This window comes from Apteryx mantelli, chromosome 1, assembly GCF_036417845.1.
Source record: "Apteryx mantelli isolate bAptMan1 chromosome 1, bAptMan1.hap1, whole genome shotgun sequence".
Lineage (NCBI taxonomy): Eukaryota > Metazoa > Chordata > Aves > Apterygiformes > Apterygidae > Apteryx > Apteryx mantelli.
Window position 1 is genome coordinate 95,169,086 of NC_089978.1, and position 13,349 is coordinate 95,182,434.

The 13,349-nt window shown below is 35.9% G+C and overlaps 1 protein-coding gene across 1 annotated transcript in view; it reads right to left on the bottom strand.

Moving 5' to 3' along the window:
• CFAP47 (cilia and flagella associated protein 47) overlaps positions 1-13,349 on the bottom strand; it is a 377,656-nt gene that overhangs the window by 240,370 nt on the left and 123,937 nt on the right. Inside the window, exons 36-37 of the mRNA XM_067289744.1 lie at positions 5,069-5,203; positions 4,440-4,552 (exon numbers count right to left, since the gene is read on the bottom strand). Of these exons, the coding sequence (XP_067145845.1) occupies positions 4,440-4,552; positions 5,069-5,203 (248 nt within the window). The remainder of the gene's footprint in view (positions 1-4,439; positions 4,553-5,068; positions 5,204-13,349) is intronic.

Consider the following 13,349-nt stretch of genomic DNA (forward strand, 5'->3'; position numbering starts at 1 on the left):
AAGCTGACATTTTATTTTGCAGTTGGGTTAGGGATAGAAATGCACAAGCAGTGCAACATCAGGTTAAATTTAAACCAATCCTTTGTGGAAATCTGTCATACCAAAATTGCAGTAATGTTGTGAAATGTATGAATTAAAAATGAAATAAAGTAACTACACAGAAAAGAACAAAAATCTTCTTCAAACATGCATGAGCCTATACCAGCTAGAGCACTGTCTAAACTTGAGGAAAGGCCAGCACTTCCAGAGCTCACTGCAACTCTACTGGGAAGCTCACATAAGACCCAGAATTTACCGAGCTTCCAGTCATCTTAGGTCCCTAAGAGGAAGCTGGTGCTTCGCTTTGGGAACTTCATGAGCAGATACTTAAAAATCTGAACTCAGCTTGACCTCTCCAGGCTTCACACCAAGAACAAAGGAGTATGATACTCAAAAGAGTTCTTCCTTAGCACCAAAAGTATCAGGATCTCAGTTCCTAGGTCTGCTGATTCTAGAAGTTTTGAAAATCCGTCTCTTCCAGCTTTTATGCCCCTGCTGCAGAGCTCCCAGACATTACTATCCTTGACAGTGAAGAGCTGCTAAGCCATCCAGACTCTGAGGTTCCTGGGCTGCCCTGCCATTCAAAATGTTCTGGACAAGGTGTCCTGGGACTGCAGCCTCAGAGAAGTGTGCCACCTGAAACATCCACGCACAAACTGGACAGCCTTAAGGAGCCTACTCTGCTCCTGACACAATCAGGAATGACAGGGAAATGGAGCATGTGCAACACACTGCTTGATCTCTGCCCTCTGGCTCACGCAGTAGCACAGAAACCTGTTTTAAGATGTGAACTGTTGCCTTTTGTGGCAAAGCCAGGATCAGGGAAAACACAAAATTCCTTAGAGTTACATTTTCCCTATTCTCCTTTGTTGTTATCAGTATAACGTGAGCCAAAATTAGGCTCATGGAATTGTTTTATAAACCTGTTCGTTCTCTTATTTTAACAACTGCTTCCATCCATGCTCACTTCAATTGACATACTGTAGTGGTCTAAGATTCTTAAGCAGCTCTGGCCTGCGCCATCTGCCAAAAAGCAGGCAGTCAATCTCTATCTCTTATTGCTTAAACACAACTACTTCTGGGTAGGAGGAGAAGGATAAAAAGTTGTTTGGAATTACCAGATTTGCAGAGTTTAAGATCAAAAGAAACCATTATAAGTCTGAAGAAGTTACACATTGCAGGCAACCCATATTGATCTGAAGCAGATGGTTTTCTGAGGTCATTTCTTGTCGTATTTTCAATGATGCTGTGATTTGCAAAACTCTTACATTTGAAGAATTTGTCATTCAGATGGGGTTTTTTTTCTCACTAGCAGTTAATGACCTTCGCTATTTCCAACCTGAATTTGTACAGCTCCAGCTTCCGGTTGTTGGGTGCTTTTTTATTTTAATTTTTGTTCTATAGCTTTTGACATTAAACAACAAATCATTTTGGTGCCTGCTCTCTTTTCCCAGGAAGGTATTTTTAAATAATGATCAAATCATCTTCATCACTTCTTCTAAGTTACTCAGACTGAATAGCTTAATAGATGTCTACATCGCCAAAAGGAGTTTAGAGACCTTTATGCTACTGCTGTTGTGAACTGCAAGTCATATGGCGCATTGCAGTACCCTAGAGAGTTAGAATCTCATATCCACAATTATTAAAGCTAATCAGTAAAGATCTGATACTGAGCTACAGTGAAAATTTTCTGAGCCTTCCAGCTCTCCAATTAGAAGCCTGACAAGTTTCAGCTTCTTTAGCCTCCCTATCAAGGCTGGTTGTTCATCTTTTCAGCTCTAAGTACCTGAACTCTGATGAGTGAATCTTCTCTGAACTGCTAATATTTCCCTTGATCTTTCACCACGAAACTTTGGCAAAACAAGCTTTACAACTTTACTGTAGCCCTGTAGAAGTCCTTCACAGGCAAGAGCTGTGACTTTTTAACTGCTCCTTATTTATTAATTTATCTAAAGTTCCTGTTGTTTCATTTCATGCCTTTTTTTAATTGCGTAGCACTAGTCTAATTGAAAACACTAAAAAAAACCCAACAACAACAAAAAACCTCCACACCACCTCCAAAATACCCTTGTTCTAATGTTCAAAATATTTTCCAGCCTAATGCTGGCCAGTATCAAGCTAGCTTGGAGTGCAAGAGGAATTATTACTGAAGACATGCCCATATTTATGTACAATATTCATAAGTTAGCAAGGTACAATTTCAGTTCAGGGAAACAAGGGTGCAGAGATATCTGACCTTGAGTTGACTGGACCAGTACAGATATTCATAAAGGCTTTAAAAGTTTAATATTCAGAAAGGTTTTTTTTAAGGTATAACTCTTGTTCTCTGATTCAGCAAGTAGGCTTTCCTAATTTGTACAAATTTTTAACACACTAATTTGTCTTCCTTTAATTTCATGTTTATGGATTATCAGTATTTCTAAAAGTAGAAAAAGTTTAATATAGGTGCCTCTTCCTAGCTATTTTTACATCTTTTCTTCCTAAACAGGTTATAGTCAGTGATGCTAGCATTTCTATCAAAAATATCAAAAAAATCCCCCCAGGTTTTAATAATGCACTCATGTCAAATTTCTTATTGAATATACTGGAAATTCTCCTTCACTTTTCGTTTAGGTTCAAAATACTTTTCTTTCTTTGTAGAAGTCCGTTACAAGCTTATCTCATTTCTGAGTTTTTCCTAAAGACTTTCACTCCTTCAAAAAAAAAAAAAAAATCCAGAACATTCTCTCCAACAAATCCTATAACTTTTTTCTTGACTTCATATAACTGAATGTAAATCAGCACTTGCAACCATAAGCCTACACATAACCAATTAAACAGAGGTGTTTATTATTCACATTACTAATACTTCCAAAACCATCTAAGAGATTTTGGTCTAATATAAAGCACCTGCAAGGGTCTCTGCCATCCTACTCGTGCATTGAGTTCTCCTATATTTCCATTACAATATTAAGAGAGCTCTTAATTATAGAGAACCCATTTTTCATTTAGTGACCAAGACTACAAGTAAGGTTACATTATGATAAACTCTGCATTGGTCATCGGTGGATGATCAGCGTTTCCATCAGCTTTTAGTTCTATGCATTTTTTTTTCCAGTATGTTTGTTACTGTATATAATGCCAAGCAGCTCAATGACAAGGTTGCACATATTTACTTGTGTCTTTTCATTTTTAAAAATGAAGTGAAAAACAGCCATGGTATTGACCTTTCACAGAAATACATGATATTTTCAAAGATTATATTTTTATGTTAATTCTTAGTTGAAGTAATTGCAAAGAAAACAGAATGAAATCAGCCTCACAGATCAATGATAACGTAACATTACTTTTTTCTCCTTTTGCATATATTTACAACAGGCATGCTATTTAATATTAAAATGTTGATCATCCCTAAAGAGCACTGTATTTATGTTGACTCTTCTTGAGATCGAGACTATATCTTTGAAATTTTTTCTCTTTCTCACGGCTTATTTTCATACAAATGTTGACATTTGCTTTCCATTTTGCAATCTCTAATCTATTCCATCTGCAAAGGACTATCTTAAACAGACTTGCAGTCTAAACCTACAAACTCTTGATTGACAGCCAGAGGTGCTGCTGCCTTCCTCGTGCCTTCAACAGTTAAACAAGATTTAGTGAAATTCCCGTATCTAGTCAAAAGCCACACTGCACAGAACGCACACAAGATACTAAGTGAACAAAATACAGGAGAAGATGGGCACATATTGGGAGTATTTCTGTTACCAAACATCTTAACCCTATGTTTTCCCAAATTAAACCCCTCCATGATCCTTAGATGACAAAGTATTTCAGAAATGTATGATACAGAAATAACTACATTGAAGTTGTGACAGTTTCCATCTGGGGGAAACTGAAAAGAAGCTAACACTGCTATTAAATCTCTGTCATGACCTCTTAAACTTCCAGCTATAATTTAATATAAGAATAAGAAACAAAAACAGAAGTCTTACAGGAAAGAATTTTTATCTGCTGATGCTGACATAATGTGTTAATGTCAAAAATGTGAATTAAGTTCAGAAAGAGATATTACAGCTTTAGTTGGGGAAAGAAAATAAAATATAAGAACAACAGATCCAAACTGAAAATTAAAGCTTTCATCACAGAGAAACAAAAACATTTATGGATACAGGTGCCTCCTATAGTAATCTGAAGACATGCATTCCACTCTCAAAGATCTATTAAGCCAAACTGCAAGTGTGCCATTGATGAATGACTCTGGATTTGTGCCAGGTTAAGGAGAAAATACCTGATCCTTATATTAACCATTTTTTCCCTTTTTGTAGTTGAACATGCTTCCAGCATTCCATCACAATTAAATTAGCAGATTTATACTTTCATATTGTTAGACTTTTAATAACACTAAAGAAATCATTACTTACTTGGGGGCAATGATGACAGTATTTCCTTCAGGTAATGAGAAATCATCAGCCTCTCTTCCTACTAGAGTAGCGCTGTACACCAAAGTTTTAATGCTTGGGTTTTTCAAATGCACCTATCACAACAAAACATAATAAAAATTTAGCATATTTTTATTCAATTTTTAGAGTATAAAAGTATGTTCCCCAGCTAGCTTCCAAAATACAAAATAAGGATGTCACAAAAGAAGAAAGTACTTCAAACAACTAAGCAGATTACTCCTCTCCCTAAGGAGCATAAACTTCCCACAGACTGTCTAAGCTCCATTTTTCTGAGCATTCTTTTTGCAGACTACACTGCAATCCTACCTCAGCTGTTAATCTCTTATTCTGTCTTTGATCCCAGAAACCACTGTTAGTTTCGTATACTTTCTGTGCTCATTAAAAGCACAGGGGAAAAAAAGCAATTGAAGTCAGGATCCCACACCTGAAGGAAAAGAAAAGAAGAGACATTCCTCCCTCTTCTACATTTAACAGAGAAATGGCATGAAGCCCATTCATTCTTTGTTGTAGTACATACATCACACAAACACATATATGAGTACAGAGTTTTTTGTCTTGTACTGCTTGTACTGCTGCAACAGTGTCAGTACCTTTTTAACAATAGTTGCATGGAGAGCACCTGTAAATTCAATAGTCTTCTTGGGCAAGTACTGAGGGAGCCTTTCATACAAGTAAACACACAGAATAAGCATCATGACTGGGTTTGGATCACAGATGTCAGTGGCCTGAAGTTGAAAACAGAAAAGTAACAATCACCAGATACTCAGTTAAAATTTTACCTGTATACTTTACAGATAAGAGGATGAAGAACAAAAAGTGTAAGGTAATTCTTACTACGCAAATATTTTCAGCTTAACTTAATATTTGGATTCGATGCATAGCTAAGATGAATATGAATCTTGTCAGTGCAGAAAAAAAAATTCTTCAAGAGTACTGATACACTCTGGTAATAAACCTAAGTTAAAAATTAAAATCATCTTTTTTATCCCCAGAGTCCAGGAAAAACAGATGTTCATTTTATTATAAATGAAGCATAACAGAAAAAAAACAAGTAAAATTCACTGACTGGAAAAATATATGTCTTTATTATCCTTAAAAATAAAATAATATCTTTTAAAATCTTTTAGTTCACTACATAAAGTAGGTACTCCTAGAGGGTACTCCTAAATACAGTTTTGCAATTATTTATGAAGATATAATCACTATCTAACAGTAGGACCTCATGCCTATATAGTTATTTCTATTGCAGATGGCAAATTGCTTACAAAAGGTGGTATTCCTACATCTTAAATATTTAATCTACAGAAGTGAATTTAAATGACAACTGCAAAACAGGTCAAGGTTTTAGTCCTCAGAGATTGTAGTAAGTCCCTGAAAAGAGAGAGCTAAAAATTTTTCCATCAAATACATGAACTCATCAGAAGTCTCATTAAATAGTGAAGAGACTTCCAGCATAAATACATGCAAGATGCATCTGGCTACAGATTTAAACAAATGAAATTCTGTACTTCCTGAACCAAAATTAAATTAAGCATTTTATTATTAAACTTAAAAGTATTCAGTATTTTAAAGCTTCATGCATAATACCTTTTAATATAATCTGTTATTATAATAAATTTGTCTATAATAGATTAAATAAAGTTTTACAACTACAGTTAACTTGTCTCCTAAATGAAATAACAAGCCATACTGAAAAATACATACCTGGGAGTAGTTTTATGCAGTAAATCACTACAGTGACATGCCATCCCGTTAAAAGGTGCTCTCTCTTTCACAAACAAGACACTTCATTTGCATCCCTTACATAATTGAGACTCATTCGATACAGCAATATTTTGAGAAAGATCCTCTTTTGCCTAACGCCTAGACAGTGACTATTTGTGAGCATTTTAAATCTTCTCACCCTACAGACAAAACTTTGCCCCAGTCCCAAGCAAAGAACTGCTCTGCTATACTGCTGCTGATTGTCATCCTCTCTAAGCAACTTGGATGAGCTGCATGTAACTAGATGTAGCCTCATCACATTTCCATCACCCTATAATCAAGCTTTCTTCTTTACATGGTTTCATCTTATCATGAATTTTCAGCTGGAAACCACAAAGACTAGACAGAAGACATCTTTTGTTATTTTAATCTTGGCCCTTACACTGCTTGGAAATATTCTATATGCATAAAGAGTATGTCTTTGTAGTACTGCCAGGCCAAGTCAGAGAGCTAGAAAATAGATAGGAGTTACTTTTAAATCTCCAAACTTTATGTTTTGAAACTGCCATATTTGTTGTTTTTAACTTACTAGGAACTTGACAACCTCTAAGAGAGGCTGCATATTCCACCACACTGGCAATCAGGAAAAAGAGCTATCTTTGTAGTGAGCAACTGTTGAAACTTTTACATCCTTTTTGAAGGATATAGACAGACAAGTCTTAAACAATATAACAATATTTTGCAGCACAGGTTGACTTAGGATTCTAAAGACTCCTGTAGAACACATTTTATTTTTGCACTATACTAACAAAAAAAAGGAATATAAAACAAACATGCAACTTAAATGAAATTCTTTTTTTGTTTATCTGGAAGAAGAATGAAGAGCAGTACATAACATTCTACACCATTTTTACTTAGGAGCAAGTACACTGTAAGAAACCTGAATTTCTGTATCCTGTAAGAGCATGTATGGCAGGCACATCTATGGAAAGTACTGTAAAAAATGTCTGTAACTTATAGACAAAAAGGGAAATCAAGAGTTACATAGAATTAACAGTTCACTCTCAATGTTCACCATCATCCATCCTCCCCAAAACTACTTTAAGTAATAAAATCTCACACTCACAATGACAGCACACATTGTGTGCCAGGAAGTCACAGCTGAGCTCCTAACAGTACTCAGACATCTCTATATGAATGAAATCATACCACTGGCTACTGCATAAGTCAAGCTTCCATATGCATAAAAAAAATCTCTGTCTTGTGCTGTAAACACATACATATTTGCTGATTTAGAATTAGTAATCTGTTGATAAATCCAGTATATATACCCAGTATATAACTTCCCTCAAAATAAAAAGGCTTCTCCTTGCACAGTTCTCTCAAACAAAATTTTATAAGGAACTCCTTGTAGCATACCATGAAAATCAGCAAGCCTGCAATATATCAGATGCAAAGCAAAGACTCTCTACAGAAGAGTGTACTGTGGGATTCTTCATCAGAATAAGGCAATTCTAACTTAAATTTGCCAGATGACTGAAGCTGTAGTAGTATGGAGACTGTGACTCTCCAGTGGAAGACTTGGTTATTTCTTCAGAATACAACAAGAAAGCAATAAAAATGGTAATGTGTGAGTTTTGAGGATGTCAGATTAGTGAATGGCAAACTTTATTAGGTGGACTGTATTTATTTGGTTTTGATTTTTTTTTTATTAGAGTAAGCAATATTGAATACGGAGACCACAGTTTTGGAACCACTACCTTTGTGAAATATTTTAACTGCTTTGTTCTTTTTATTAAAAAAAAAACCTATCACTATAGATAACACATCTTGTTGATGGGTAAATTTTATTACCACTGTACATTTTCAGGATGAAAAACTCTTAATAAGGTATGAAGATAAAGTGGCACCAACTTAATTTCCCTTTGCCACTTTATGTTTATCTGTAAAGTCTCATTTTAATATTTATAGTCAGTATCATTAAAATTTCCACAGATATCTGAGAATAACATAAATACTGCTTTACACTAATATTTCCTCTATAAACTACGCTATAGCAACTTTTCACAGAACCACACTTTCAGCCCCCAAACTATTTTATTTTTACTACCAACTAAATCCTTATCCTCAACACAATTATAAGTGTTTATTGCCTATACAGAGCATTAGAAGAAAAAAGTTCTTTATATCATTTCCTTCTTAATTGATTTTTATAAGGCAATTTTCATAATGAACTATCTATGCCAAAACCTTAATATTCTCTAGCAGTTTAATCAAGGGAATGGACGCTATCTCCAAAGGAGCAGGATAAAGGAAACAGAGGAACTGTTTAGTCAATCACCTGCTCCCTGATGTGAGTCTACGTAGCAATATTATTTGCTATTATTAGTTAATATCTCACTTTAGTGCTTCTAGACAAGCCAATCCCATATTTAATTGAATGGGAAAAATGCTACACATTTAGATTATAATAACAAAGCTTGGCAATTTTTTTAGCTAACAAAATTCTTGTACAGATTATATTTTCCAGATTATATTAAGAAGATAAAATGAAAAAACAAAATTATTTAAACATCTGAAAAAATATGCCTTGATTAAGAATGTTCCTGTATGTCCTAAAACATGGTCAACTACAGATATGGGATTTAACCATACCTCTCGAAGGCTATGAAAATGTTTTTAGCAGATTTCTTGAAAATTTATTATATGTCATTTCTAAAACAACACCTTAAGATATCAAACAGAAAATTCTAGCAACAAAAAATTCAGACTGTTTCTAGCAGTGGAAGACAATAGTCAATTCAATAAGCAACTCCATGGGAAGAGCTACTCCCATGTGGAATCCCACTAGGAGCCTTGAAATCAAACCAAGAACTTCATTCTCATTATCAGAAACTTGTGAATAACTGCAGTTACTCTGCTTCCTAAATATTAACAAAGAGAGTTTGGGATAAGAAATTACATTTATTAGCTATGTGGACAGGAAAAAAGAATATATATATATATGTATTTTTAAAGATTCAATAGCAAAAGGAAATCAACTCTTTCTAAGGATTTGCCTCTTCTAGACTGCAGTAAGAGATATATAGAAATTTCTACTAACATATTAATTGTCTGAGCTAATATTTTGATTTCCAAGTTACTTAAAGTTTTACATTACAGTATAGATTCCAGCACTTCTAAAGACCTAGCCAACTCAACTTCACAATTACTAAAAGCAAGGACCTACAAGATCTAAAGACATAATTATAGACCTCTATGGAGTATCAGAGACTGGTACTCCACTATTCTGTCTCTGCCAACAGTCAGGAGCAGTTACTTGAGTATAAACTATAAGAAATAGGGCAAATGTAAAGTGGTTTTTTTCACTGATATTATTTCCCAGCTTCCGGCAATTAGTGATATAAGGGTTATTGATTATTGTTAGGGACCTCCCTGTCATAATTTTAATTTCTTCTCTATTTCATTCTTTACATACAGAAATTAACCTGACTGTCATGAACAGTTTATGAATTCTTTTTAATCCAAATTTGCTTATTGTTTTTTATTCTGCTTTTGATTGTATTGAAAATGCAACATCGGCTGGAATTTCTTGCTTAAAATATCAGATCATAAAAAAGCAGGTGAGATTTCAGTCCCAAGACATGAGCTCTAAGAAAGCTTAAGGACCCATCAATCTGAGCACAAGAGCAAATAGCTTCAGTCTCTAACTTCCACCTGATAACTGAACAGCAACTGACAAATGTTTTCTTCAGTGAATGAAAGCTACATTTTAACATAATTTTGGAAGAAGAGAGGGCATAAAGGGCAAAAATTTGAAACTCTCTAGTGGAGCCACCTTCTTCCCACATGACATAAATAACCTCAGTAGCTTAAAGTGAACAATCCATATAGAAAAACCTTTATACAACAAGAACCAAAGAACAACCTATTGGCTCAGAGCAAGAGCCAAAAGGATACCATTTAGGTATCCTTTTCCAACAGTGGTCACCAGGCGACACCTAAACAAAATTAATAATAGGGTAAGGACACATACATTTGAGTATTCTTCCAGCCTAATGCTATTTTCAGCACCAGAGATTTCCTGAACCACGTGATATCTGTCTACTTAAAAATCCTCAATGGATTTCTCTTCCAAGCGTATGCATGGTCTCCCTTTGAATGCATATAAAAACTTTAAGGGCAGTCTAAGCAAGCAGTGTCCTGTTGACGTTATATTCAGTTTAGCTTTAAGAAAGAAGTGGGAAAACAGACAGGAGCCTACAACATATGTTTTTTTCAAGTGAATACACTGTAGATAAATGCAGTAACACCAAGCATTTGATGTAATGTTCACCTCCACTAGACTATGGCATTGTAGCCCATACAAGGCACAATTTTCTATTTTTCCGAAGATTCTAAAGAAGAACACTAAAAAGTAAATAAAGAGAACTTGCCAGTATCTTTCTGTTTTCTAAAAAGTCATCAAACCAGGGTGTCCACCTCAATTCCTGTCTCCCTACCAAGAATGACCACACATTTGTCACAGAAGATGAAGTAGGAAGATAAGATGCCCTTTGGTTGTGTCAGAGAAGTGGAAACAATTCTGAATTTCAAATCAGAAAAATCTAGAATTAACTGGATTCTAAATTCAAAAATGTAAGGGAGTCACACTAAGGCAGAATTGCAATGCAGGAATAATCTTTCTGTTCAATCTGGTCTACCAGTGTGTCAGAAATAATTTCCCTTGATGTTTTACAGAAAGGAGAAATTAAAGTAAGGAAGTCTTACAAATGAATTTATATTTAGCAGTATTTTCTCTTGCTCCTCCGGAGCATGAGATACTATCCTATAAAGAGATGCCCAGTGTCTTATATGTAAGTCTTATCAATTCAGTCAGAGAAAAACAATCTTGAAAGGACAGCGAAACTATAATTCATCCAACCTTGAGAGGCAAACTAAAGGCAGAAGTGCTTGTCATGGTGCAGCAAGGCCAGGTGCTCCCCATGGCAGAGGCCAGCATGGGCAGGGGCTGCCGGCAGGCCTGGCTGCCAGGGCCCGTCACCCCGCCCCGAGGGAGCAGGGCCCCGCGGGAGCTGGGGCAGCCCCAGCCCCAGGGAGCATCAGGCACCACTGTGGGGCCAGGGGGCCTGTGGCCAGGCAGGGTCAGGGCCGTGGCAGGACTGGACCTGGCACCGCTGCAGCATTGTGGGGCAGCAACTAACAGCCCCAGGCTGGGCTGGACTAGGGCCCCAGGCTGGGGGTAGATAAGAGACAGCAAGGGCTTTCAATTTTCTGAAATATAATTTATAGCTTTTAAATGAATCCCTTACAATTAGTTTGTGTCCTCCCTCATTCTGGCTAGTACCCTTCATTTGTTTCTAGATACTGGGGAGTTTTTCAGAAATGTTAAGCAGTCTTACAGAATTCCTCAGCAAATTTAAGTACTAGTCCCCACCTCCTTATTAACACCTTGCATATGGTTTACGCATGTTTTCCAGTAGAAGCACACACAAATGTAATACAGTATATAATATATATATTATATATTACAGTAGCTCTATGAGTTTACTTTCCTCAGAGGTATCTTCTAAAGGTATAATCTTCTAAGAAAATTCAAGTAAATTGGAAATTTTGTCACACAATATCTGCATTTATAAAGGAGACACTATTGAATTATATTAAAGTATTGATACAGAATCTAAATATGTTCCAATTCTCATAGAGACTACACCTAGTTGCAAATACGATACTATTTAGCCCTTTCACTTTGTGTAGGTTTATATTGCTCTGTCTTCTGATAAAATGACAAACATCTTTCTGACATCAATTTATAACTTTCAACACTGTTTTATCAAAAGTGCTTGACCAATGAAAATCCCAGGAGTGTTTATTGCTATAGCCTGCATAGAATAAAATTTAAGTATGTTCCATAACATAGCTGTAATTAGATAGATGTTAATAACAAGTCATTAAGAAAGTATTATGCACCTAGATACATATCTTCTTTAAGTTATTCCTATGAAAATTGAGTTTTCAGAGACACTGTGAATTTCCAGGGACCCTAAAACAAAAATATGTTTGACCAAAAATGTACTGGGAATGTATTAAGGCTATCATGAACAACACTTGGAAAAACTTCATTAAAAGGCTATGTCTTAAAGAATGTTAATATCAATATGTGAAGAAAATGGGTTACACTATTCTAATAAACAGGCTACAAAAGAAAATACAACTTGATGGAAAAAGAACACGAAACAGTACCAGCTGAGAAAAAAGCCCTGCAGAAAAGGAGCTGGGGGTCCTAGCAGGCAATTTGAGTAAGAGTGTGCTGAAGGCCAGCCACATTCTGGGCTGTATTGGCAAGATTGTAACCCACAGATTGAGGAAAGTGATTCCTCCCCTATACTCTGCACTTGCGCTGAATCTGGAGTCCTGTGTCCAGTTTTGGGCTCCCCAGTACAAGAAAGACATTGACATACTTGCTCAAGTCCAGTGGAGTGCCACCCACATGATTAAGGGTCTGGACCACATGACATATGAGGAAAAGCTGAGAGAACTAGGTTTGTTTAGCTTTAAGCTTTGATCAGGGGGGTTGACCAGATGATCTCCAGATGTCCCACCCAGCATATATCATTCGATAATTCTAAGACAGACATTCCAGAAAAGCAAGGCTCCATCTCCTTGTTTGCAAGGAAACCAGAAGAAGGCAAATCCCTGAACAGGCGAGCTCCTAATGTCCACTTTAGGAAGAAGAACCTCTCACTCCCCGTACCCTAAAACGTTACATAGTATAGTGGTGACATGAAAGAGAGAGAACTTGAGCATTGGGAGAGATGTTGAGCCTTGGCTCCTGGACTAAAAACAGATAAGGGATGTAGTCCTTTCCTAAAAGATAAGCATTATGTAAGGGAAGATGACTTAGTGGCTGAAAGCTTACCAGACTTGCTACTGAAAAAAGTTCAGCCCTAATTAAATTACATGTAGTCCTGCAGGAACGTGTTCTGTGTACTTTGTAGACTACAGAGCATGAATTTTTGTTTCATTTGCTACAAAGTGAGTACAACAGAAGTAAAGGAGAAAACTGTCAAGATATATTAGAAAAGACAAAGCCTTACCACATTTTAATCTATATACATATTAAATTCATATTACGTCTCATTAGGTAAGCTCCAAGTTTTCTTAATT